The sequence below is a fragment of the Amblyomma americanum genome, chromosome 2, assembly GCF_052857255.1.
Source record: "Amblyomma americanum isolate KBUSLIRL-KWMA chromosome 2, ASM5285725v1, whole genome shotgun sequence".
Lineage (NCBI taxonomy): Eukaryota > Metazoa > Arthropoda > Arachnida > Ixodida > Ixodidae > Amblyomma > Amblyomma americanum.
The window spans coordinates 202551885-202579871 of NC_135498.1; the positions used below are offsets into that span (position 1 = coordinate 202551885).

At 47.2% G+C, this 27987-nt stretch overlaps 1 protein-coding gene across 1 annotated transcript in view; it reads left to right on the top strand.

Annotated features, from left to right (window-relative positions):
• Positions 1-27987, top strand: part of LOC144119410 (cytochrome P450 3A11-like) — a 334374-nt gene that overhangs the window by 159168 nt on the left and 147219 nt on the right. Inside the window, exons 11-12 of the mRNA XM_077652030.1 lie at positions 4827-4915; positions 19989-20126. Coding sequence (XP_077508156.1) covers positions 4827-4915; positions 19989-20126 — 227 coding nt within the window. The remainder of the gene's footprint in view (positions 1-4826; positions 4916-19988; positions 20127-27987) is intronic.

Genomic DNA, 27987 nt, shown 5'->3' on the forward strand with positions numbered 1-27987 from the left:
CATTCGGTGTTCAGCTCCAGCCCGTCAGATGACCTCCCCTCGAAGCCTTCTGCCTGTGCTCAAAGGAGAGGCCCACGTATTTCTACTCAACATCAGCAGCGTACCTCTCGCGCTGACTCCCGGCACGCAATTGGGTACAGCCTCAGTTTTGGACCCCGGGTCACCAGTGGCGTCTCTGCAACCTGAAGCCCCGCCTCGCCACCCTCCAGCGCCGGCGATCCTATCATGGGAAGAATTTAACTTTGGACCCAGCCTGACCTGCGCGGAGCTCGCCTCTCTGAAGACCTTGCTGCTCGAGCATCGCAGTTGCCTTGCTCTCAGCGCCGGTGAACTCGGGTGCACTTCCTGGGCTCAACACCGGATCAACACCGAAAACCGCGGGCCCGTTCATCACCAACCTCGCCGTGTAGCGCCAGCCGAACGGAGAGTCATCCAGCAGCACGTGTGCGACATGCTTGACCAGGGAATCATTGCCCCTTCTTGTAGCCCTTGGTCCTCCCCTGTCGTCCTTGTGCGCAAGAAGGATGGAACACTCCGCTTCTGCGTTGACTATCGGATGCTAAATGCTATTACTAATTGCGACGTGTACCCGCTGCCTCGCCTCGACGATGCGCTTGACCGCCTGAAGGGGGCCCGTTATTTTTCCACGCTAGATCTGCTCTCGGGCTACTGGCAGGTGCCTGTTCACCCCGATGATGCGGAAAAGACGGCTTTCGTGACTCCCGACGGCCTTTACCAGTTGAACCGTATGCCCTTCGGTCTCTCGAACGCTCCAGCCACCTTCCAGCGTCTCATGGACCGAGTCTTAGGCCATTTGAAGTGGACTATGGCGTTGGTCTACCTGGATGAGGTAATTGTCTACGCGGCTACATTTGAAGAACACCAGAGACGCCTCAAACTCGTCCTCGAAGCCCTTACCTCTGCTGGGCTTCGCTTAAAACCAAAAAACTGTTTCTTCGGTTTCGCGGAGGTGACGTACTTGGGTCACGTTGTGAGCCGGCATGGCATCCGTCCCGACCCTGAAAAGCTAAAAGCGCTTACAGCTTACGAAGCTCCCACCACCGCCAAGGAGCACAAAAGTTTCCTTGGATTTGCTTCGTATTTCCGTCGTTTCATTCCGGACTTTGCCAAGCGCAGCGCTCCATTGACCGCCCTGCTGAAGAAGAATGCACCGTGGAGTTGGACGCAGGCCCAACAGCTCGCGTTTCTTGACGTCAAGCACGCCCTCCTCGAGCCTCCTACATTGGCCCATTACGACGAATCGGCCCCCATCGTCCTCCACACGGATGCCAGCCAAGATGGGCTCGGTGCTGTCCTCCTGCAAGAAGAAGAGTCTGGTGACCACAAAGTCCTAGCTTATGCCAGCCGCCAGCTTTCCGACGTTGAGCGCCGCCGCCACTCTTCAGAACTCGAGTGCCTCGCCGTTGTCTGGGCCGTCGAGAAGTTCCGTCCCTACCTGTACGGCCGTCACTTCACCATAGTCACGGACAATAGCGCTCTCACTTGGCTGCAGTCCGCCAAACATTTGAATGCCAAGATTGCACGCTGGTCCCTGCAACTTCAAGAGTACAATTCCACAATAGTGCATCGGCGCGGCTCTGCCCATCAAGATGCCGATTTCCTTTCTCGCCACCCTTGTTCCGTGACGGCTTTGACGGACCTGAGGACTGCACAAACGCAAGATCCCGCCATTGCTGCCATAATCCACTCCCTTGGCACCGCCGCCGGCGCAGGCCTCCGCCAACTACGCCGGGTCTATCGAATGAAGGACGACCTCTTGTGTCATGTGAAGCGGCTCCGTGGTCGACCACCCGTCTGGTTGCCAGTTGTGCCGGCAACACTGCGGTCGCAAATCTTGCGCGGCTTACACGACGCTCCCACGGCTGGTCACCTTGGTCGCGGCAAGACCTACGCACGAGTGTCGGAGCGGTTTTGGTGGCCTAATATGTCCAGAGATGTCAAGGACCACGTGGCGTCCTGCCAGACATGCCAGTACAGAAAACCGTCCACAGGTGTAACCAAGCCACCCCCGCAGGCTTTTTCGCCACCAAGTTCACCTTTCGAGCTGGTTGGACTGGATCATTTGGGCCCGTTTCCGAAGACGCGTGCCGGCAACCGGTATGTTCTGGTTGCGATCGACTACTTCTCCAAGTGGGTCGAAGCACTGCCCGTTCCAGACACGTCGTCCGCTCATGCCGTCGCGTTTGTGGAACAGCATCTCGTTCTTCGGCACGGTGTTCCCCGGCGCCTCATCACGGACCGTGGGAGCTGCTTTATGTCCCATGATTTCGAGCGAGCCCTCCGCTCCTTCGGCATTGCGCATTCCACTACATCCGTCAATCATCCGCAGTGCAATGGCCTCGTGGAGCGTGTTAACCGTACCCTCACGGATATACTCGCATCCTACGTCGCTCCGTCCCACACAAACTGGGATCGTTTTGTTTCTGCTGCAGCTTTTGCAGTCAACACTGCAGCGCAAAAACAACGCATGTGACGCCGTTCTCAGTCGTCTATGGCAGAACGCCCTCCATCTCTCTCGACGCGCAGTTGGGCCTTCCCCATCCTACTGCGTCACCAACTGAATCTGCTCAACGACTTCATTCCGCCCGCCTCGACGCCCAGCGCAACCTCCTCACGGCTCACGCGCGTGTGCAAGCGGCCAACGCGGCAGCACCACCACATCCCCCCTTCCGGCCCGGTGACTTGGTCCTCGTTCGCCGCACCATTCGTGCGACTGGCCGTGCCGCAAAGCTCTTGCCCCGATACCGCGGCCCTTACCGTGTCGTTGCCCGACTCGGCCCCGTGACATACCGCCTCGAAGACCTGCCAGAGCATCGACCATGCGGTGTGCACCACATTTTCCCAGAGCATGTTTCAAACATGAATCGATATGTCTACGGCGCCTGCGGTGACTCCGACTTAGCTACCGGGTCCTCATCAGTGCCGTCGTCGCCTGCTGGCTCCATACCTTCCCCACGCAATGCAGTCCCATAAACGGATCGCCGCTCAATATGCATAAAACTCCCTGAAGTTAGCCTAACCGGTGTGGGACCTTCTTCGGCGACTGCAGACACCTTCGCCCAGCTCACACACTTCGAATTCAACGAAGCGTGTGACCGTTTCCTATCTGCGAGCCCACATTGCATCGCCCCAGGAAACCCTGCATCAAAGCACGGCCTGACTTCTCCGCCCCCCCCCCCCCCTACCCCCGGTGGAAAGGTGATACGGGAATAAAAGAAGAGGCGGAGCGCGAGCGGCGAGCGCGCGGCTCTAGCACGAGGGAGATAGAACGAGAAAGCTTGGCCGCCGCCGGTCGTGCTTCGCCGGCTCTCCTCCGTACTGCTGCTATATTTCTCTGGGCGGGCCGGTGGCGACCCCGTGGCATCCCACACCGTAACAGTATTACATCCCGTTTCTCGAGACGAGCGGCGCGTTCTTCTTCGCTTTCTTCATCTAGCAAAGTAAGCAGCTAACGCTCGTAACTTCAACGTCTTCCAGACGGTGGCGGCCTTTTTTTAACGACTATAGAGATAAGTGATTTTCTCGGGCAGTAGAGCATCGTTATATACTGCCCCACTTCTCTTCCCTTTCGCCAGAACGCACACGTAGGTGACTCTTGCGTCCCGCAATGTGCTTCATGCGACGGAACGCGCTACTCAGAGGCCTCCTTATATTGCGGGGATTTTTCTTTCGTGGGTCGGGTAACCGGCGTCAGTGCGGTGCTAAGTAATAAACGAATATATTGGTGCCTTCTCACTACTCTCAATTTTTTTTTGACGGGTGACAAGTAGGAAGCTCGTGCTGCTAAGAAATTTTATTTTCTGCAAAAGGACAAGGGGGAAGAAAATAGTAGTGCTCTAAAAGTTTCCAACGATGGTGCCGGGTGGCAAGCACAAGTGCATCAGTCGGTTTCCTGCTTAATAAATGGTGAATTGCCGCTCTTAGAATAAACTCGTTCCCGATGACCCTCGACGTCCAGATAGGCGGAAACATTGCGATATTTCATGAATTCATCTCGGATGGGCATTTCTTACGACCAGATTGTTATTTCCGGCTTGAAATACATCCAAGCTGGGAAATGCTCGCGTCACGCAGTGACCCAGCTTTTTCACGCGATCTCTCTCTCTCAGCGACCGCTTTCAAGTCCCTCAGCGAAAAAAAAGCCCCTTAAGAGCAGAATGTTTCAAGACGTCGAAGATGCGATGAAAAGCAAAGGCGGTGGAATTAAGATGCAGCGTAATTTCAGGACTGCAGTTTAAGGTGAACATAACTTTGAAGCTGTATACTTGATTAACTGGACTGACTGTACTTTTGTACACAATACACTTGTTTTATTAACCCAATATGGTTTCTGGTGGCACCCCATCGTGCAATGAACTGTCTAATTTCAACCATTATACTCTAGTTAGGGCTAGTGCAGCGGAATGCGGTGGTTAATATGTATCTGCGCTTGACACGAACATTAAGTCTGTGTGCGCATATTACATAGCAGGGGGCGGCAGAAACTTAGGGATTGATGAGATGAGATAAAGATGTTTGCAGGGCTAAGGTGGCCGCATCTGACACAGGAGAGGGTTAATTGGAAGATATGGAACAGGCCTTAGCCCTGCAGTGGGCGTAGTCAGGCTATTGATAATGATCCGTCACAATGATGGAAAATAAATGCGTTATTATTATTAATATTACTACGTCGTACGTTCTAATGGCCACAACAATATTAAACGAACTTTTGTTTACTGATAGAGCCAATAAGATCGTTGCACTTCTAAACAAGCTCCTCAGGAACCAGAAGTCTGATAATACGGTGCGATATGTTTCCTACCCAGGATGAAATCACCTACGAGGTTCTAATGGGGCTTGAATATCTTGATGCCGTCCTTATGGAAGTCCTTCGCATCAATCCACCTCTGCACATGTGAGTATTTAGAAAACAAAAACCATTTTTCTGCTTCGGTTCCAGACAGCAGGCCTTCGTGACTTCGCGTTTTTAATTTATCTCGCACTATTAGCAAAATATTACTATAAAGAAGCCTCTTTTTACTATAAAAAAGCATTTATTTTATTAGGTTGTGATAGTATGGGCAGGGGTAAGAGTAACTCTCACACCACACCAGCAGCCTTTCAGATATAACGAGAGGGTTGTCACCGCGGCCAAAACCGTGGCCTCCGAACCAGCAGGCAATATTTTGTAAGTGGGAGTAGCGGTAGCCACTTGGCAATCTATGAATGAGAATGTCATGCGAGAACAGTCTGCAATGGCGACACGCGAGGGAAGGAGGACGAAGTATAGCTGGGTGATTTACGCAGGAAAACTGGAAGCTTCTTGAAGTAACATTAGGCACAGGTTTATACTCGCACAATGGCATTCGCCAGAGCCGTGTGCACCGCAACACAGGGTGCGCTAAGTGACGGTCCAGTGCTAAGCGTGTAATATGATGGTTGGAGCTTTGTAACCATGTGTTCGGCAGTTAAGGTATTATAAACGGTATTGTTGAAAACTTCCTCAGACGCCGCTTTGTGTGCGTAAGAAATAATTAAAAGTGTATTAGGTTACGTAGCTGGCTCGGGAAACAGGGCGGTTATCGAAAGAAAACACGGAAAAAGTAGTTTTCTCGTGTCTATCTCAGATGCAAAAGAGAACGCCCACCCAAAGGCCGTTCGTGGGCCTTCGTCCAATAGTTCGCTTATCGCGTTCAGCCTTCAAACACTAGGAGTGTGCTTAAGTGAAGAAAAACTTGCGGCAGCAGCACCGAGCGCGACGCTCAGGACCGCAGCCGCAGCAGTGCTGTGCGTCGTCCTCCACCATGGTGCAGGGCTAAAAATGCGGGAGCCGCGAAACGGGAGAGCGGCTGAGCCCCAATGAGTGGCTGCTATAGTGCCAAACTTTTTGCGTTGTTTACGTGTGTGATTCTTGGTTCGTCTGTGTTGATAACATGCTCACAGCGCGAAAACTACATTACGAAAGCGAGCACCGGATTTACAGAGCACTCACTATGAACTCACGAGTTTATTCAAGCCAATGGTGAATATATAATCAAGGGTTCGACAGAATCCTGTCTGGCGAGGGGGAAGCATATTGGAAGCACAAGAAACATACACTCGCCAAAGAAAAACATTTAACACATGACGTTTCGAGACCCGTACGGGTCCCTTGTTCACAATGGGGTTGGGCGGAATTGGGCCGCTACTTATAAGCGGACTTGACTGCACAGTGAGTGGGCGTAGATATCGGGGAGATTCGCTCTCGTCCTGTTGATAGCATTCTTGGTCGTCTGTATGTAAAATGATTCGAGAAGTAATCGTGAAGATAAAGGTTTCTTCGTGTCCAAGATTGTGGCGTTCTTCCAGTCAATGGAGTGCTGCATCATTTGGGCATGCTCTGCAAGTGCGTTGGAGGAAGTGCGACCTTTCTTGACGTCATTCTTCTGTTCCCTTATTCTTCTTTTAAAATCGCCTGACTCGCCAATGTATGAAGCATCGCAATCCTTTCAGGGGGTCTTGTATACAACGCCGGGGTGACATGTGCGCTCTAGGCGGTCCTTCACGTGACACAGCTGCTGTTTCAGCTTGCTGGACGGTACGTGCGCAATTGGAACGCCGTATTTGGCAAATATTCGCGCCAGAGCCTCACTTGTACCCCAGGAATACGGGACAGTCGCGCGTTTCTGTTGCCCAACAAACTGGGGCTGAGCAGGTTCCTTACAGCGGCGTTCTTGATTGTTTAGCATCTGACGGGGGCAGCCATTATTTTCAAGGTCGACGCGAACTTTCTGCTGCTCGGAAGAGAGAAGGCCAGGACTAGAACATAGACGACCAGCTCGCTTGAACAGAGCGGACGCGACGGAGCGTTTGTGGCCTATGGGATGGGCAGATTTAAAATCGAGGTACTTGCCGGTATGTGTGGGCTTTCAGTATACGGTAGTGGCGAGCCCATTGGGAGTGCGGAGAACGAGAACATCGAGAAAAGCAGTACATCCGGCGGCTTCTTCTTCCATTGTGAACTGGCAGAAGAAGAAGCCGCCAATGGAAGAAGAAGCCGCCGGGAGTATTGCTTTTCTCGATGTTCTCGTTCTCCGCACTCCCGATGGGCTCGCCACTACCGTATGCCGAAAGCCCACACATACCGGCAAGTACCTCGATTTTAAATCTGCCCATCCCATAGGCCACAAACGCTCTGTCGCGTCCGCTCTGTTCAAGCGAGCTGGTCGTCTGTGTTCTAGTCCTGGCCTTCTCTCTTCCGAGCAGCAGAAAGTTCGCGTCGACCTTGAAAATAATGGCTACCCCCGTCCGATCCTAAACAATCAAGAACGCCGCTGTAAGGAACCTGCTCAGCCCCAGTTGGTTGGGCAACATAAACGCGCGACTGTCCCGTATTCCTGGGGTACAAGTGAGGCTCTGGCGCGAATATTTGCCAAATACGGCGTTCGAATTGCGCACGTACCGTCCAGCAAGCTGAAACAGCAGCTGTGTCACGTGAAGGACCACCTAAAGCGCACATGTTACCCCGGCGTTGTATACAAGATCCCCTGCAAGGATTGTGATGCTTCGTACATTGGCGAGTCAGGCGATTTTAAAAGAAGAATAAGGGAACAGAAGAATGACGTCAAGAAAGGTCGCACTTCCTCCAACGCACTTGCAGAGCATGCCCAAATGATGCAGCACTCCATTGACTGGGAGAACGCCACAATCGTGGACACGAAGAAACCTTTATCTTCACGATTACTTCTCAAATCATTTTACATACAGACGACCAAGAATGCCATCAACAGGACGAGAGGGAATCTCCCCGATATCTACGCCCACTCACTGTGCAGTCAAGTCCGCTTATAAGTAGCGGCCCATTCCGCCCATCCTCATTGTGAACAAGGGACCCGTACGGGTCTCGAAACGTCATGTGTTAAATATTTTTTCTTTGGCGAGCGTATGTTTCTTGTGCTTCCAATGGTGAATATACAGACGAAAAGCGTGAGACCACAGGAAAAGAGACCATTTGACTCAAGAGGGGGTAGGTTTAAAATAATTGGATAGATATTCCGCTTCTTTCCTAGTTGACGAGATATATGGGTCCCTGACACGTGCAGCATTGTGCTTCGTGATGTGATAAGTTTCTATATTCTCCCTTGTTAGCTGTGATCTGACATTGACAAAATTTGGCAGTCTCCTCATCTCGGTCGACATTTTCCTTCGCTGCATGCTTGACAGTAGGCGGCCAGGTTCACAGATACACATACACTATCTACCTTGTTTTTGTCTTCTAGTAGACGCACATTATATCATCTACCTGTCTGGTCGACATACAATCTGCCAAACGTGAGGGCCAAGAATAGATTATTTGTTTTGAAAATGGGAGAAAAGGTTTTTGACGAACGCTGTGGCGAGCATTTATATGAGCCTCCTGTGATCTTGCCTAATTTACAAGCCCGACGGTCGCATGCAGTCAGAAAAACCGGGTGTTTCAACAAACACTTTGAAAGTATTTTAAGAAATAGGCTTTTGGTGAGAAATATGGATTTTGCGGCATGGTATTACCAGTGTTGGTGGAAACCAAAAAAACGGTGAATCATATTAAGTAGAATTATTTGCTGTTGGGCTAGTTGCTTCATCATAAAGTTGAATGGCGCAAGGGAACGAACACAGGAAGACACATAGACAGAAAGAGCGCCTTTTCAGAAACAGAAAGGCGCTCTTTCTTTCTGTGTCGTCCTGTGTTCGTTCCCTTGCGCCATTCAAATTTATCGTATTAAGTAGTAGGCTGGTTAACTAATTTATAATAACTAACTTTTTCAACAGGAAGAGCGTGGCGCATGGAGATATTGAACCACTGCGGTCTTACTTTTGCCATGATCGTTCGGTGAAAGGGTGTCGTCGCCTAAGGTTTCAGTGGTCATTTTTCGTTTTAGTTTTTCCGCTACGTTTTATATCGTGAGAGAAACAAGCCATCGTCAGCCTTACTATCTGATCTTGAAAGCTAGCATCTACGCAATGGCCGCAATATGTCTGCAAGACGTTGTGCATACACAAATTAGAGATCGCACGTTTCCCCAGTTTTGAATGTGCAGACAGCTGGGATGCTAAAAGAGGTTTATTAGCTCTAGGTTCATACTCCAAGGAAATATAAGAAGGCCTTGAAGAAAAGCCTGAGGCCAAAGAACCCAATGGGTGCATTAATTGGTTTCTCTTGAGTCACAGGATGCAGGTGCAAACGGAAAGTATCCAAGGTGTTTGCAACAGCTTTTTCGAAGGTTTAAGGGGAGCAGTTCAGAACAACTTGGAAGTCTTCGACAAACCTAAACACTTTGATACTGTAGAATCTTGGGTAAGTTGGTGTGACATGGTTTTTCAGCAGCGCAGGGGACAAAGGACGTGACAAGTGCACAGACACGGTGCTGAACTTAGAACCTGTTTATTGATGTGATTTTCACTACTTAAATACAGTGGCAACCAATCTCAAATGAAAAGACAGATACACAAAACAGATTGACGAAAATGACAATTCCTGAGCACAGGTCTACAGTGGCACAAGACCAGCTGCGCACGTTTTTCTTTTCCCATGAAGGAAACGTAGTTCTTTATCAGACAGAGCTATTGAGGAAACGCTTACGCATTCATCTTTGAATTTATAGATTTCATGAGCTTCAATGATTTCACAAGTGATTTTTGTTCTATTATCTGACAGCACTGTACACTGAGTGAAAACAGGATAACACGGCGGTTTTTTGTTCTTTTCTCTTTCCTCTGTGCTGTCTCTGCAATGAATGCCAAGGTGACGGAAAGCGGTGCCGCTCACGTTGTTGTTGTGTTCCCGCAGCCGGTCGTTGAGGCAACGACCAGTTTGCCCCGTGTAGTGCTTGCCACATGTAAGCGGAAACCTGTACACAACATTGCTACTTGATGGTACAAAAACTTTTTGGTGTTTCTTATCGCAGCCAACCATCCTTTCATTGCTGCTGTTTACAATATGGCAGAGTTTGGAGAGCTTATCGGGTGCGGAAAAAACAACGTTTACATCGGCACGCGCTCCCACCCCTTTCAGATTATGTGAAATGCGGTGTAGATAAGGAATAACCACATACTTTCTTTTTTCTTCCTTGGGCCTTTCAGTGGAATCTCTGCGGCCGGAATTATTGGTTTCTCTTAACAGCCTCTCTGATACTGCAATCAGAAGGTCGGAAGGGTATCCTGCTGCTTGTAAGCGTACCACCTGATATTGATAGCTGTCTTGCATCGCATGATGGCACGATTTTTCTAGGGCATGATTTTATTAGCACACAAAAAGTGTTCACAAATGAATTTGGAATCCCTAGCCAAGTGTATAGAGAATAGCAAGGGGTCCTGCGCTTGAAGATATTCTTCACAGATAAAACTCACAAGCTGGACTGCCCACATCGAGCAATAGTCACCGAGGATGGCACATGGCAAAAGTCTGTCGCGTTATTTTTGCAAGACAAGCTGAAACTTTTAACCATTGACGACCATTTTCAGGTGAAGAGTTGTAACCAAGTAATCGCTTTCTTGCAAGAAAACCCAGGGAAAGGCTTTTCGGCCTGCTCTATCGATATAAAAGATTTATATTATTCCCTTCCACAAAATAAACTGCTGGCAAGCGTCGAATAATGCATAGGTTCCTTTGGTGTGGTAGCTTTCCAGAATTCTGCAAGCATCAGCAATAGCAACTTCTTGGAACTCCTTACTTTTTACCTTAACTCGACGTTTTCCACCTGGAATGAATCTGTTTACCTCCAGAGCAATGGCGTCTGCATTGGTTCATGCATAGCTCCGATACTTAGCGACATTTATCTCGCGCACCATGGCAGGCTCCTTGATAGTCAAGTAGACGAAAGCGTGGCTCATGTTTCTAGGTTTTTAGATGATTTTTTAGTTTTGATGACATGTGCAGTTACTGACGCAGAGGCCTCGGTCTCGAAACTTTAATCAATTTTTCACACCTGTCTTGACCCTCTTGTTTTGACGCATGAAACGCCTTCTGAAGGAAAGTTACGTTTTTTAGATCTTGCCAAGTGCCTCAGCAATAGCCATGTGTGCGGGCGTTACGAGCCACGATGCCAAAAGCCCTTCACGCCTTTCGCTTCTGCACATTCTAAGCTTGTAAAGTGCGGCATCGCAAAGTTGTGTTTAAGACATGCCCTAGAAAAATCATGCCATCATGCGATGCAAGACAGCTATCAAAATCAGGTGGTACGCTTACAAGCAGCAGGATACCCTTCCGAACTTCTGATTGCAATATCAGAGAGCCTGTAAAGAAAAATCATTAATTCAGGCCGCAGAGATTCCACTGAAAGGCCCAAGGAAGAAAAAAGAAAGTATGTGGTTATTCCTTATCTACACCGCATTTCACATAATCTGAAAAGGGTGGGAGCGCGTGCCGATGTAAACATTGTTTTTTCCGCGCCGGATAACCTCTCCAAACTCTGACATAGTGTAAAAAGCAGCAATGAAAGGATGGTTGGCTGCGATAAGAAACACCAAAAAGTTTTTGTACCATCAAGTAGCAATGTTGTGTACAGGTTTCCGCTTACATGTGGCAAGCACTACACGGGGCAAACTGGTCGTTGCCTCAACGACCGGCTGCGGCAACAGCAACAACGTGAGCGGCACCGCTTCCCGTCACCTTGGCATTCATTTCAGAGACTGCACCGAGGAAAGAAAAAGGAACAAAAAGCCGCCGTGTTTATTTATTTCAGAGGTACTGCCAGCCTTCGCAGAAGGCCTTTGGCAGGAGTGAGCATACATGGTGAAGAAAGTACAAAAAAGCGCTACGAGATATGATAATAATAACAGTGGTGTCATCCGCCTGCTTGAGCAGATTAACACCGAGAAGAAAAGAAAAAAGAAAAAATAAGAAAGAAATATGCTTTGTGCAAGCTCGCGCTGTTCAGGCATATAGAAACAACACTGGCACATAACACAAGAACCCTGGCATCAATAGCACGCTTTAGTAAATAAACAATAACGGTAGACATACGCTGATCCATCAGCAATGACAATAATCACAACCACAAAGCAATATCAATAGCGGGAACCAAAAACGCTTAGGTTGAGTTAACTTATGCGCTTCAATTTTGATAAGAGAGATTCGACAGTCGGGCATTCCACAGCGTCACAAGGCAAAGCGTTCCACTGATGAACGGTTCTCGGAAAAAAGGAATTTTGAAAGGTATCTGTTCGGCACATATATTCTTTTCATTTTTTGGAATGGTTTGATCGTGTACATCGCCGTATAACATGTTCGATATAAATGCTACTATCTATACCTAGCTTACTATTGTAGAGTAGATGCATGTATTTCATTCGTTCAAAATACCGTCGCAATTGTAATGGTTCTAAGTTAGCTTTTTCCACAAGTGCAGTTGCTGAGGTACGCCAACTATATGAGCTATAGGTGAATCGAGCTGCCTTATTTTGGATGCTTTCGAGTTTGGCAATGCTTAATTGAGTGCACGGATCCCAGACTACAGAAGCGTATTCAAGAACGGGTCTGATAAAAGCTTTGAAGGCAAGGAGTTTTATCTCTTGTGTAGAATTGCGCAGGGTTCTTCTCATGTAACCTAGTTTCTGCATAGCCTTTTTTGTAATGTATGAAACATGTTCATTCCATCTGAGATCTGAGGTGAGGATTACACCTAAGTATTTACAGCTTTTAACGGAAGATAAAGGGTGTCCATTGACGGAATAGGGAAACAGGAGGGGTTTTCTTTGGCGTGTTTCTGTCATTGTTACCGTTTTCTTCCTGTTTATTTTCATTTGCCACGTTGAGCACCAGTTTTCTATTTGAGCTAGCGAAAAATTTAGCTGAGATTGGTCATTCGAGTTTTTAATTTCTTGATAAATAATACAATCATCAGCAAAAAGTTTTATTTTCACGGGTACTACACTAACAATATTATTAATAAAAACTAGGAAGAAAAGGGGCCCAAGAACAGATCCCTGTGGAACACCCGACTGGACAAACATATAGCTCGAGCACACTCCATCAATTCCCGCACATTGGCCTCTACAGGAGAAATAAGCTACTATCTATGCAAGCAATGTGTCGTTCTTGAGTATGATTCGCAGTTTTAATAGCAGCTTCGGGTGGGACACGCAGTCGAAAGCGTTTTTCAAAATCTAAAAAAGTAATATCGATCTGGCTTTGTTTATCGAGTGCTGCTGCAAAATAATGCACTGCCTCTATAAGTTGCGTGACCGTAGATACGCCCCTGCGGAAGCCGTGCTGTCGGGAATCGACTAAGTTGTGCTCCTCCAGGAAAGAAGATATGTGTTTGAAAATAATATGTTCCATTATTTTAGCGCTTGTGCTCAATAGTGAAATTGGTCTATAGGATGCTAGAAGTGATTTGTTTTCCGCTTTCGGTATGGGCGTAATTTTTGCATACTTCCAGTCAACTGGAAGCGCTGCTTGACATAGGGATATTCTAAAAATAACAGATAAGTATTTGGAGCACCACTCTGCGTACCTGTACAGGAAGGCGTTTGGGATCCCGTCAGTTCCGTGTGCCTTTTTTGTATCGATGTTCAGTAAAAGCGATAAGACGCCTTGTTCTGATATGGATACATCACTGGTAGCGGAGTTACCATGGCATGCAATATATGGTCTTTTGCCGTCATCAAATGTAAATATGGAACAGAAAAATTTGTAGAATGCGTTCGCGATATGGGACTTGTCAGTCACAGTCGCACCGTCGATACACATACTACAGAATTGGTCTTTTCTGGGTTTAGAATGCCGCCAGAACTTGGCAGGGGATGAGACAAGGAAAGTTTTCATGGTTACATGATGATAATTATATTTTGCTTTTCTTATGCATCCCTTCAGCTGAAGGTGCATGTCTGAAAGCTTGAGCCTATTAGAAGGAGAGGGAGACTTCCTGATTCGTTTTCTAAGTCTTTGTTTTCCGCTTTAAGCGCACAATCTCTTTGGACATTCAGTTATTTGTGTTATGTACAATTTTTTGAGTTCATGGTACGAAATAATTTATACACTTTAACACCAAACTCTTAAAGATTAACCATAAGCGGTCCACCCGACATGTCTCCGAAAGAGAGAGGAAGTTAGAAAAGGAGCCGTCCAACGCACCCAAAATGCCAACGTCATCGGCACGTGAAAAATTTGGAAAGCACGTTTATGCTTCCTGCAGTTAGGAACAATGTTAAGTTTGAAGGCTAAGCATATCATCTTGTGGTCTGATATGCCTTCCACGATGTGCAGGTGTGGACCACGACGAAGTAGTCCATCGGATAAAAGAAATAAATCTAAAATGGAGGCTGAGTCGTTCTGAATGCGCGTGGGCTGCTTTACAAGCTGGGTTAAACTATGGAAAAGAATTATGTCAACGAAGGGCTCAGCTGATTTGGACAGAGGTTCAGGAAATTCGCTTTCCCAGTCAATGGCCGGAATATTAAAATCGCCGCCGATTAAGATGTTGGGTGAGATTATTTTGCACTCAGAAAGGAAATCATTAAGTTTTTCGAAGAAGATATTATCGGAATTAGGAGGCCTATAAAATGCTCCTATGATAAGGTTCAGTTCCCTTAAACAAATCTTAGCAACAACGCACTCAATTTCAGGTATGTCAGGCAACCTAACTACTTGCAATGATTCTTTAAACATTATTGCAACTCCGCCACCCCTAGAACTTCTGTCTTTACGGAGTATGCGGTATCCTGGTGGTGTTATTTCGAAATCGCCGACCTCAGGGTGTAACCAAGTTTCTGTTCTAATTAAAATATGTGGTTTGTGTGCTATTGTTATGCTTTCTAGATCATCCAATTTATTTAGTACGCTCCGAGCGTTCAGGTTCAAGCACTGAAAATGTAAGGGGGGGTCACTATTAGTTCATTGTGGCGGTGATTTTTTGCTGGGGTCTGGGCGTTTACCAACGGGGATTCTTATATTTGCAGTGTCGTCTCATTCAAACAGCTCACCGTCAACCTTTATCTTATCATACACCAATCTAACTTTCCTTCCAGTTTTCCTAATTTCCGAAGTGCTGTTCCATAGTTTCTTCCTCTTCTGACGCGTCGCTGCCGAGAAATCTTCAGAAATCGAGATACCACTGTCTTTTAACACAAAGCAATTCTGCATAATGCGGAACTTCTCGCGATGATCGATAAGCTTTAGGATTATAGGTCGGGGTTTGTCCGGCTGTATTCGACCGATGCGATGTATCCGTTCAGTTGATGACACAGTTATGCCTAGCTTCTTTTTAAACACGCCCTCAACTACGCGCGAGGTAAGGTCTTCAGGTGTCTCCTCAGCCACCTCAGCAATGCCGAAAACAAGAACATTATTTCGTCTGGTACGGTTTTCCAATTCGATAAGCTTGCTCTGGAGATAATGAAAACTTCTTTCAAGGCCAGAAACCCTTGTACCAACTGGGGTTATAGCTGAAGATGTGGCTTCGACTTTTACTAGTTTTGCCTCAATTTCATCGAGCCTTTTCTGAATGTTCTTTTGGCCCTCAAGTATTTCAATCAGCATTTCTTCTGTCGTAGGCCCAGGGTCGGATTCTATGTCACCACATTGCATGAGCAAGGAGAACAGATTTTGAATTTTGCAAAAAATCACAAGAACACTGTGGGGGCACGTCAGCTAGATGAAACAACGATTACTGGTCCTAACAGAAGAAGTTTGACAACTAACCTGCACAAAAAGATGAAATGGGTTTGACATGCTGACAGGTGGCCAGCTGGCGTGCCCACTGAAGATATTCTGATGGGGCGGGCTTTTCATATTCTTCGCTGCCGATGTTGATGGGGCTGGACGCAGTGATGCCCAGTGGTCTAGGAAGAGCGGCCAATCTTGAGCGCAGTCTCCGTTGTGGCTAGGCGCAGCGTTGACAAAGCGTATCATATCCTGTGATGCGCTGGACTTGGCTGTCGTGGCTAGCAGAAATATCTGCACAAAAAGTTGAAGCGGGTTTGACATGCTGACAGGTGGCCAGCTGGCATGCCCACTTGTTTTCAATCATTGTCGAGTGCTATCAGATAATAGAACAAAAATCACTCCTGAAATCATTGAAGCTCATGAAATCCATAAATTCAAAGATGAATGCTTAAGCGTTCCCTCAATAGCTGTCTGATAAATAACTACGTTTCCTTGATGAAAATAGAAAAACGTGCGCAGCTGGTCTTGTGCCACTGTAGACCTGTGCCCACGAATTGTCATTTTCGTCAATCTGTTTTGTGTATGTGTCTTTTCATTTGAGATTGGTTGCCAGTGTATTTAAGTAGGGAAAATCACCTCAATAAACCAGTTGTAAGTTCAGCGCCGTGTCTGTGCACTTGTCACGTCCTTTGTCCCCTGCGCTGCTGAAAAACTAAACACTTTGGCTACGCTGGAGTCTGGAATGTTCTTCGCTATTATTATGTCGAGTGTATTCAGAAATATCTGGTGTTTCAGTGAACACTTTCAAAACTAAAAAGAAATAGACATGTTGGGGTAAAAATATGGGTTTTGCGGCATAGTATTACCAGTGTTGGCGGACACCAGAAAAACCAGAGAATCGTATGAAGTATAGGCTGATTAACTAACTTTTAATAATTAACGTTTTTAGCTAGAAGAGTTTGGCGCCTAGTTGCAATTAATTGTTTGTAGCCGGCGGTCAGCAATAGCCATAGCAGTTTTAAAAATTTCGAAAACGCGATTACCCTGGGCGGTGTGGTTCGACAAATTTGGCTTTATTGACTAGTTACGTGCACTGGAGGGGTTCCTTTGCCTACATGTTTTCGAAGGAACACGTATTTTCGCACGTTGCAGCCAAACTTTATCGAGGCACAGCGGTGTGGTTGTAGTCGCGTTTTCGAAATTTTAAAAACTGATATGCTATTACTAACTACCGGCTACAATTCTTTTATTGCAACCGGTTGCCTCTCTGTCAAAGTTAAAATGTTAGTTAACAGAAACTGGTTAACTAGGTTACTACTTAAGCCGATTCACCCTGTATTGTGGTGTCCGCCAGCGCTAGCAATGCTATGCCGCAGAAGCCATATTTTTACCCCAAAAAAGGTATCTTTGAATTTTTTTTAAAGTGTTAGCTGAAACACCCTTTATGTCACTAAGAATGGGGGCAATCGATAACCCTTGACATATTCTTTGCTTTTATATTTGTGTGCAGTTTTCCCGTGTGGGAAATGTGGAACGTACGTAAAACGACATATACTTTACTTTTGGAGGTGTGTGCTGGTTTCCCGTGTGGGAAATGTTGAACGTGCGTACAACGACACTAAATCCTAGAATTGATCAATGGACACTGCCACCTTGTTCTCAAATTTAAGCGCCTTGTGCTGGTCAGTGGACTGTTCAAGAGATGTCATCAAGTCCTCGTTGGGAGAGGAGTAGTACTTGGCCTTGATATTGTTTGGATATTGCTGAAGGACACTTGCCATTCATCGTCATCATCATCATCCCGAATACACCCACTGCAGGGTAAACGCCTCTCCCATGTCTCTCCAATTAACCCTATCCTTTGCCAGCAGCGCCTACTCTATGCCTGCAAAGCTCCTAATCTCATCCGCCCACCCAACCTTCTGCCGCCCCCTGCTACACTTGCCTTCTCTTGGAATCCACTCCATTACCCTGAAGGGCCAGCGGTTATCTTGCCTGCGCATTACACGCTGTGCCCAAGCACATTTCTTCTTCTTGCTTTCGACTAGGATGTCATTAGCTAGCGTTTTTTCCCTCATCGACTCTGCCAGCTTCGGTCTCTTAGCGTTACGGCTATCATTTTTCTTTCCATGCTCGCTGCGTTGTCCTTAACTTAAGCCGAACCATTTTCGTTAGCCTCCCCGTTTCTCCCCCGTAGGTGAGTGCCGGTAAGATACAGCTGTTGTACACTTTTTTCTTGTAGGAAATAGGTAAACTACCTACTCATGATCTGAGAGAGCCTGTCATATGCACGCCATCTCATTCCTATCCCTCGAGCTAATTCCCTATCGTGATCTGAATCAGCCGTTAACATTGCCATTAACATTTTTCAAATAAGTGATAACTTCATTTCAGCCTTCCAAAAAAAACGGGTCGCCTATACGCAGAAGTTTAAGTTCGTGTTCTAACAAGGATGACACAAGTCCTTGCCATGAGTCTTTCTCAGATAATATAATCCGTAGCGGAAATCACTCTTATGTGTTTTTGCGGAGAAGATTTTCAGGCTACCAGTTTCGCTTTCATCCACGCTATGCGACAATTTTGTTAGGCCTATGTACACACTTAATTGTTTTGCTGTCGGCTTAACTTTGCTAAGTGACACATCACTTCTAGAATCAAAAGTCTTATTGATCGCTTAACAAGGCTTTACTCCGAAAGCGGCGTTTGTCATTACTGAAAAACCGCCTTCTGTGTCAAGAGAGATCGTTTTCCTTTAAATGCGACACTGTGCGCCTAATTGGTAAATTCCCAGGAGGAGCATTGTACGTATGCATATCTCTAACAGCTTCAGCTTCAATGTTAGCTTCGCTTTCAGGTACTAGCTCGACCACTTGCCTCACAAGGGAAAGTAGCTTTGCGGCTTTCATGTGCGGCTGAACCGTGAACTTGAGTCACAAAGAAAGAGCCCGCTGCGCAGTCTGGTATCTGAACGCCCTCGGGTGTGTAGACGGGGTTGCCACCACCTGGAGTTCTTTTGTTGGTTTTTTGGGGACGAGGGAGTCAAGGTGCTGCAGCGCGCATGTGCAGAGGAACTTTGTGGCTTTGTTCGAACCAACGTTTGCAAAAAAGTCGGCCGAAATACCTATCCTGCCAAATTTTGGCCTGGGCGGAGCCCGGCTAACAAGGGCGATTACCGAAGCTTATCACATTGCGGAGCACGATGGTCCATGTGTCAGTGACCTGTCAATCCCGTTAACCGCAAAAGAAATAAAATACCTATATCGTAGATTGTAAACCTACCATTTTAAGTCACATATCTTTTTTCCTCTTTTGTAATGCTTTGTTTTCTATATATACTCTATGTATACTAATAATTTCTTTAAAAAAACTCATGAGTTGATTTTCAGCGCTGTGTTTGTCCTGTTCTCCCTTCCTGGATGTCGTTTTCGCGCTATGACCAGGTTACCTTGAACAACCAAGTCGCCCGTAATTCCACCCTTGTGTTTATAAGATGGTTCCAGGTGAGCGGTGTGCCATAAAAGACGTAGAGTAAGAGGCTCCGCTATCAGCTGACGCCCTCCTCCTTTCATCCCGTTGTGCGTCGCGGTATGACAGAACGATCGGGGTCGTCCGCTGTGGTCGGAAGGTAGGGCTGGTGAGCTTTCCCAACGATTGGTTGCACGCAATGCAAATATACTAGAAAGTAAAATGCGGGACAGCCATCCCCGGGATGCAGTTGGTAGAGACTACATGTGGAGATAGTGGGTTCTGGTCCCAGAGTGGCCTCATGTGGCTGTCTATTCTTTCGTTTTCTGTTAAATTATCTGCATGACAAAAAATACCACGATAATACATTATTACTTTGAGCAGCAGCACAGATTAAAAAAAATAAGAATTTTGCTTCCCTTTCCTTGGGTTAAATTTCTTTTATCATCTTTCATCCGTATCTCGCAGTTCACGACATCGAAAGCACATTGCAGATATCATCACTCGCTAAAATAGCATGTTTGACAACTCACTCAAGCGAGTATATTAAAGTGTCCAACAAGAATGACTGACGCTAAACTGCCGTCTGAGTCTAAGAAATTCAATCTCAGAAATGCCGTCCGAAGCACAGCAGCATTCGTATGTAGGGCGGAATTAGGGGTCGGGACGGACAATTCTCCTCCTGTGGTACAAATGAGCAAACTTGCGTGTGTGTTTCGTATAACGTAACCTTGTATTGCGGTCGATAGCTCTGAGCTGGCAAAGGTGCCTTTCATTTTTTTGCTTGCATTTATTTGTAACTAAATCATTTAAGTGGAAACCATCCGAATCCAAGCATTTGCAGACACATACAGCGAGCGATTGCAACCGACACTGCATATTGCATTATTCTTTGCAGGACATACAGAACCTGCCTTCACAGCACAGTAGTCAGCAATATTCCCGTCGATGAAGGGACCCTCATCAGAATTCCCATTTACTCCATTCACCACGATGAAAAGTACTTCTCCAATCCTGAGACGTTTGACCCCGAAAGGTAAGAATGGCGGTGTTCCCTCTAAATGTTTTAGTAAGTGGCTTCCCGCTTAAAGAGGCTATGAAACATCTTGTTAGGAGAACGAATCAGGTTGCTCAATCCCTGAACTTTGTTTCCATCAACAGCTCAGCCAAATAGCACCCTTCTACGCGGAACAGAGCTGGGACCTTTCACCACGTTGTTGGTACCTTTATTCCCAGTCTCCACTCGCTATGACGAGGAAATAAATTTCATTCATTCATAACAATCAAGTGCGAAAATTTGCGAGCCCTTTCCGGCGACGTTTTCATGTCCGCACCCTCCTCCATCGCACCGTTCGGCCTATAGCAGTTCAGAGATGGCTATTGATTAGATTCTCTCAGACTCAGGCAGCTACCAAGGCCGCGGCGAATAAGCGGTCTATTTCCTGCGTGTAAGGAAGCTCCTGCCACCGTGATGGGGCCAGCGGAAGAGCGCCAACCTTCCAGGGTGAAAAGAGCGAGGAGAGGAAAGGAAACACGTGAAGAGGCTGAAATCCGAATTACATCCGAACTGCATATAACTGAGCTTTACAAAGTGCAACAAAAAAATTCTTGCTGGCGGATGTTTGTGAGGTGGCGTCCTTTAACACCACAGGCATACGGCAACTTTATTAGAGCCCCACGTACCACGCAGGCGTGATGTGCAAGGTCTCTTCATGGGCTGGGCCACCAGGAAAGGACAACGCCGGAGGGTCTCTGTGGCTTGACCGAATCAGCCAGTGAGACGAACGCCGACTCACATGCAGACACACATGTTGCATTCACATGCAGACACACATGCAGACACACATTTTCACGCGCGACAAACATGTTGCGTTCAGAGGAGAGCAATGTTACTGTGTCAGATCCCTTCATGTAGACTGCACACTTTTTCATGGAAGATGGACTGAAAACTAAACATGTTGACAGATATGTCTATCTAGTTGGGTTTGCAAACTTATATTGAACTGTGAAACATCATCAACCAAAAACTCTAATTTCCACCCCAAGCCACCCCTCGGCCACACCACCCTCCCCTGCGTGTTCCGCATCCCCACTTTCCTTCTTTAGCCGCCGCTGTGGCTAAGTGGTTGCGGCGCTCGGGTGCTGGCCCGAAAGACGCGGGTTCGATCCCGGCCGCGGCGGTCGAATTTCGGTGGAGGCCAAATTCTAGAAGCCTGTTTACTGTGCGATGTCAGTGCACGTTAAAGAACCCCAGGTGGTCGAAATTTCCGGAGCCCTTCACTACGGCGTCTCTCATAGCCTGAGTTGCTTTGGGACGTTAAACCCCATAAACCATAAACTTTCCTTCTTTCGACCTCCTACTCCCCTGTATGCAAACTTAGACTCCAGCTATCTGACCACCGCCATCCCTGAAGAAGGAGCCGAACCGGTTCCGAAACTATGGGTTTCTAAAGCTTTCGGTTAAAGATGGGCCAGATTTTTTATAACAGACGTTGTGTCGGAGATTTGATCACGAAGACGTACTGAAGGAAATGGTGCCTGTTTCGCTTTAGTAAGCAGGTGTCGTGGTGTGGCACTGTGGCGTCGTGAAAGATTACAATAGACGTTCCTAATGCGACTCTGAATATCGCTAAGGAAATTGGGCATATATCGAAGCTTTAAAGAATGCGATTGAGCAATTGATTTCCTCACAGAGAACTGCAAGTCAGCGTAAACGATGAGCCAGCCTTGTGGACAAACCTCAGTGAGGAAATCAAAAAGAGGTTTAGCGCAAATGAAACAAGGTCAACAGACGACAACAAGGAAACAGGGAGAGCGCTGAAACGGCAGAGATGAGCGTGTCTCTGTCCTCTTTGTTTCATTTGCGCTCTACCGGTCCATGATGTCCCATGGACTGGCCCACACGAGGGTGCTAACTCAGCGAGTTATTGCTGAAGAGCGCTTCACATTTAAAAAAAAATTGTAAGGAGTACGACGGCGGCCGGGCTCACTTGTACGGCTTGGTGGTTGTCATCCGAAGGCATCACGGTAGGGCGCAGCTTTCGGCTGCGGAATTCCAGGGCGAGAGAATTTTACCCTGCAGCTGAACCAAATGTAAGGTGGGGTTTATTCAGAGAAGCTTCTTAACGGGAGCAGGGCAAACAGCAGTCCGAGGTCAGCTAGTCCAGCCAGGAGCGTGGACCAGGCGAAGGCCACGCGCCTCACGCGTAAGCCCGTCGTCTTCGTTACAATGTCGCCTGAAGCACGTCTTGGCATGCTTAACAAACGCAGGTCTGCAGCTGAACTTCAAAAAATGCACCTTTACTGCCTGTGAACTGGCAGTTTTAGGTCACGTTGTTTCGAAAGACTGTGTACGCCCTGACCTTGCGAAAGTTTGTGCCGTGACTGAGTTTCCTAAACCTTCCAACACTAAAGAACTTCGCAGCATCCTAGGGCTCTGCTCTTATTTAAGGCGTTTCATTCGCAACTTTGCCTAAAATGCTGACCCTTTGACTCAAGTGCTCAGCGCCAATGTCAATTTTTCGACTCGGTCACCCGCATGCGTCGACGCCTACAACACCTTGCGTCGTCTGCTCACGAGACCACACATCTTGAGCCATTTCGACCAGGCGGCCGCGACTGAAGCCCACGCGGATGCCAGTGGTATTGGTCTCGGTGCAATGCTCGCCCAACGCAAATATGGATTCGACGAATATGTCGTTGCCTATGCCAGCTGCACACTTACCAAGGCTGATTATCATTACTCTGTGACTGAAAAAGAATGCCTCTCCATTGTGTGGGCTTTAGGCAAGTTTCGCCCTTATGCGTACGGCCGTCCTTTCGACGTCGTTACGGATCATCACGCCCTTTGTTGGTTTCCTCACTGAAAGTTCCTCCCGGCCGCTCGGCGCGATGGGCGCCTGCGTCTTCAAGAATATAACATCCGAGTCGTCTGCCGGTAGGGCCGCAAGCACCCGGACGCCGACGCCTTGTCTCGCTCCTGCTCTTCACAGAACTTGAAAGCCTCTGCGAAATCGAAGCCCCCGCGCCGTCTCCCACCATCAGTGACCTGCCTTCTGAACAGCGCAAGGATACCTGGATTTGTGCTCTTCCCGGGTTTATCTCCGACCCTTCGGCGGTTGCATCATCCTGCGCGCTGCGCCGTCAAGCTTCACATCTTGAGATCAAAGATAACCTGCTTTATCGCCGCAATTATCATTTTGATGAACGCAAATGGGTCCTCGTCATTTCTTGCCACCTGAAGTCCTATATCTGCTCATGTCTTCACGCTGACTTACAATGCGGTCACGCAGGCTTTTTCAAGACTTTCACGCTCCCTCGCCTCCGCTACTACTGGCGTGGCATGTACAATTTTGTTTTGAAATACGTACGGTCCTGCCTCGACTGCCAACGCCACGAGACACCCACTAACCGCACTGCTATCGAGTTGCAGTCACTATCTTGTCCGCCTCGCCCTTTCGACCGCGTTGGCATTGATTTATATGGGTCCCTCCCCTATACTGCTTCTGGCAAACGATGGATCATTGTTTCCGTCGATCACCTCACGAGGTATGCTGAAACCGCCGCGCTTTCTTCTGCCACGGCACAAGATGTCGCATCCTTTCTTCTGCGTCGGTTAATCCTTCGACACGGTGGCTCTCGTGAACTCCTCGGCGACAGAGGCCGCGCCTTCCTATCTGATGTCAGCAAATTTTTGCTCTATGAGTGCAACATCATTTATCGGACTTGCAACACTTACCACCCTCAGACCCACGGCCTCACTGAACGCTTTAACCGCACTCTGGGGGACATGCTGGCTATGTACATAGATTCGAACCAAACGAACTGGGACCTTATTCTCCCGTATATTACGTTCTCCTACAACACTGCTACGCAGTCTACATCAGGATTTTCTCCTTTCTTCCTCCTTTACGGCCGACATCCCTCTGTTCCTATTAATACCATTTCCCCTACCAACCTGCCACATCTTAGTGCACCACTGTTTCCGAAGCCGCCAGGGAAGACGAAGATTGCCGCCAGATCGTCCAGTCGCTCACTACAGCTACCCAGTGCCTTCAAAAAACCCACAACGGGGAAGATCACCGTCCCCAGCATTTCTCGCTCAGCTCTCTTGTCTGGCTGTGTATACCTCCCTGTACTCCGGGCCTTTCCCTGAAACTGCTCGCTAAGTATCAAGGGCCCTATCTCATCTTGAAGCAAACATCCCCAGTCAACTATATTGTTGAGCCCCTCACGCCGTCACCCGATCTCAGACGCCGCGGCCGTGAGGCTGCCCATATCCAGCGCCTCAGGACTTACTACGGTCCCGCTGTCTTGTCCGCCCCTTGAGTCTCCAGGATGGCTCCTCTTCTGTCCGAGGGCCATTGTAAGGAAGACGACAGGCATACGCGCGAGCCGCACGGTCATCGCCTGGTGCACGCTCCTGGCTGGACTAGGTGACCTCGGACTGGTGTTGACCCTGCTCCCGTTAAGAAGCTTCTCCGAACAAACCTCACCTTACAATATATATATTTTTTTATTCCAGAGACTTGCAGCGCCCGAAGTTCATTAATGCAGGGGGGGGGGGGACACGAATAACTTCTGCTCGTTTGGAAGAAAGCACCAAGTGATAAAAATACAGTGACACAACTAATAATGGATGAGGAAAAGCATGCACTAAAGAAGGACAACCGCGCTCCATAACTATGATGACACTAATGAAATGAAAGACGCACAACAGGACTGCGCGCCACGTCACACATCAGATAACAATGCCCGGAATTTATCTTCTGTGCAGCACTCTGTGACGCCGGCTGGCAGCCTGTTCCACTCATTGATCGTCCGTGGAAAGAACGAGGTTTTGCAAATATCTGTCCTACATTTGATCTCTTGGATATTCCACTGATGATCAAGTTTTAGAAAAAAAGTGAGGTTAAAGCAGGCACCGGTCTTTGTCAATGCTCAGCTTTCCAAAAGTGATGCGTTGCATGATTTACAACCTCAAATGTTTCCTCAGGTTAGCTGAAGATCCCCAACCAAGGTAGTTTTTAGGAGACTTGACACTAGTTGAGAAGCTGTAATTATTGGACACAAATCTCTCAGCATTATTCTGGACGCGCTCGAGCATGTCACATAAGTAAGCAAACTGGGGGTCCCATACAGGGCAGGCATATTCAAGAATTGTTCGTATGTGAGTGAAATACAGGAATTGCTTGACATTAGACTGCACTTTATTGAAATTTCCTATTAGGAAATTCAGCATTCTGCAGGATTTGGATATAACATACTCAACCTGCCTCGTCCACGTTAGGTTAGATGCAAAATAGACGCCGAGATACTTATATTCCAGTAATTTTTGCAGAGGCTCATTATAAAATGAGTAATTTGATGTAATGGGGAACGCTTTCAAGTAAAAGATGAGTTGGCATTGTGTAGTGTTCAAAAATATTTGCCATTTTGAGCACCAGCACTGGGTGGAATTCAAGTTTCGCTGAAGTTTTAACGCATCAGATGAACTTTCCACAACATGGTAAAGGACACAGTCGTCAGCATATAGCCGAACTTTGCAGGTAAGATCAAAAACAATATCATTGATATAAATCAGAAAAAGATGGGGTCCAAGAACAGACCCCTGCGGTACACCTTGGGAAACATCTACATAATCTGAGTGCAAACCATTAAACAAAATACGCTGCACGCGGCGCTCAAGATACGAATGAGACCAATCGACGACAGTGGGGTGCAGACCAAGACCATTTAAGTAATGCAATAACAGTAAATGAGGTATAGAGTCAAAGGCTTTCTTAAAGTCTAGTAATACGGAGTCTATTTGAGAGTCATGGTCAAAGGAAGAAAACAGGTCATTACTAAACTCAAGCAACTGACTAGTACAGGAAAAACTTGACCTAAGGCCATGCTGAACTCCAGTAAAATACTCATGACAGTCAAGGTGTTTTATGACTGCGCTATATATTATGTGCTCCAACGTATTGCAGCACGCTATGGTTAAATAAATCGGTCGATAATTCACAACAGAGCATTTTGAAAACCTTGTATGCACTGCTACCACATTAGCATTTTTCCAGTCACTTGGCGGAGATGCTGAGTTAAGAGATGCTCGGAACAAGATGACTAAGTAATGAGAGATTTCATTCGCGCATGAGTTTATAACAAAATTAGAAAAACCATCAGGACCACCAGCAGAAAATGAATTTATATTACTAAGCAATTTTAGCACACCTTGGTGAGTAAAAACCAATTCAGACATTGTCTCTGTGACAGATTACGAGTTAACGAAAGTTCTCAGATGCACCTTGGCGCAAAAGCAGACAAAAAAAAGCATAAACGGCATGCCTTATCACCATCATTAGTAATAACTTCACAATCGGGGAACAAATTCGGGATTCAGACTGGTTCACGTCCGTTGTGTTTCAAAAATGTCCACAATTCCTTAGGATTATTACGCGGTTTTGATCCCAAGTCCTTAAAAAGGCTATCCTTCAGAGCGTTAATTTCAGTTCTTAGTGTACTGCCAAGAGCACGAAACGACTGCAATACTGCAGGGAACCGACATTTTTTGTATGGTTCTAGAAGGCGATGTTTTTCCTGATAAGCCGTCTGGTCGGCCGCGAGATCCACGGCTTCTCGCGGCGGCTCTTTGCAGAAAGACTTTTACCCCCGTATTCACAAACGCTCCTTTCCTTACACGTAAAGGCGGCCTTTCGTAAGGAGAACTTAAGTTAAAGTGTGAGAAAAGGTAAAGGAGCCCTTCAAAAATCCACCTTACGACATTTTAAGGGCACCTTACCAAAGGCGCCCTTATCCGAATAAGTGTGTGACATGAGAGCGAGGCTATGCACATTTTTACGCTTGAATCTTCTGTATATGTGCGTATAATTTATTCTTACAGCAAGACGTTAATAAAGCTGTGCACCGTCACTCCTACAAGCAAGCGTCGCCAACGTTAAACAGGCCGTTAGCCCGTTGTTGACTCAACCTTACTTTCAGCTGGCCACCATGCAGCGTAGCCGTCACAATAACATGCTTGCTAAAATTTCACGTCGTGCCTTTTTTTGTGCCCGTTTGCTTTGTGACGTCCGCACGCACGTTGTGTTATTTGGACTGTTATTTGGACTTTTTCTCTTCCCTTTATTTTATTAATTCCTTGCTGTGTTGCGCACATTTATTAATATTAATTGCTAGAGAAAAAACGTCGTAATGGAAGGGAAAAAGAGGGTAAATTTTAGTGAAGAGGAGCAAAGCGTGTTGATTGATCTTGTCAGCAAGTACCAAACGATCGTTGAAAACAAACGGACGGACGGAGTCTCCTTGGATAAAAAAAAGAAGACGTGGAAGGAGATCACCGACGAGTACAACTGCCGGCCAAATGTCCGATTTCGAACAGAAGCCCAACTTCGGAAGTGCTGGGACAATTTAAAAGAAAAGTGGAGGAAAGGGAAGGCTGACGACATGAAGGAAGTGTTTACGACAGGTGAGCTCCTGTTCTCTCTGCTCTGTTTTCGCTACTCGCTACTTTCGATTGATTCCTGTTTCAGTAAAGCTACATTTTGCTGATAATGACGAGGCACTTGTATTCTTTTAAGGTTGCGGCTCAGCCGTGTCATTTCTGTCGCCGTGCCGTTATAAGTTGCTTCGGTGAAATATGACATGCGATTGCTCGCACCTTACGGCGAGGCTTTTTTTTTCTGATGTAGTGTATGTCGCATTCTCGAGCCCAAGCACGCATTTCTATAGCTGTCCTGCGTAGCCGTGGCTTAACGTATGCCACATTACGGCCGGCCTAAGCGCAAGCGCGCGTTTCCTGTAAACACAAGCTCGGATCCAGACCAGCTGTCGCCAAATTTGTTGCTGCCCGTAGACGGCGATGCGTCCTCTGCCATCCACGCAAAATATCGTAA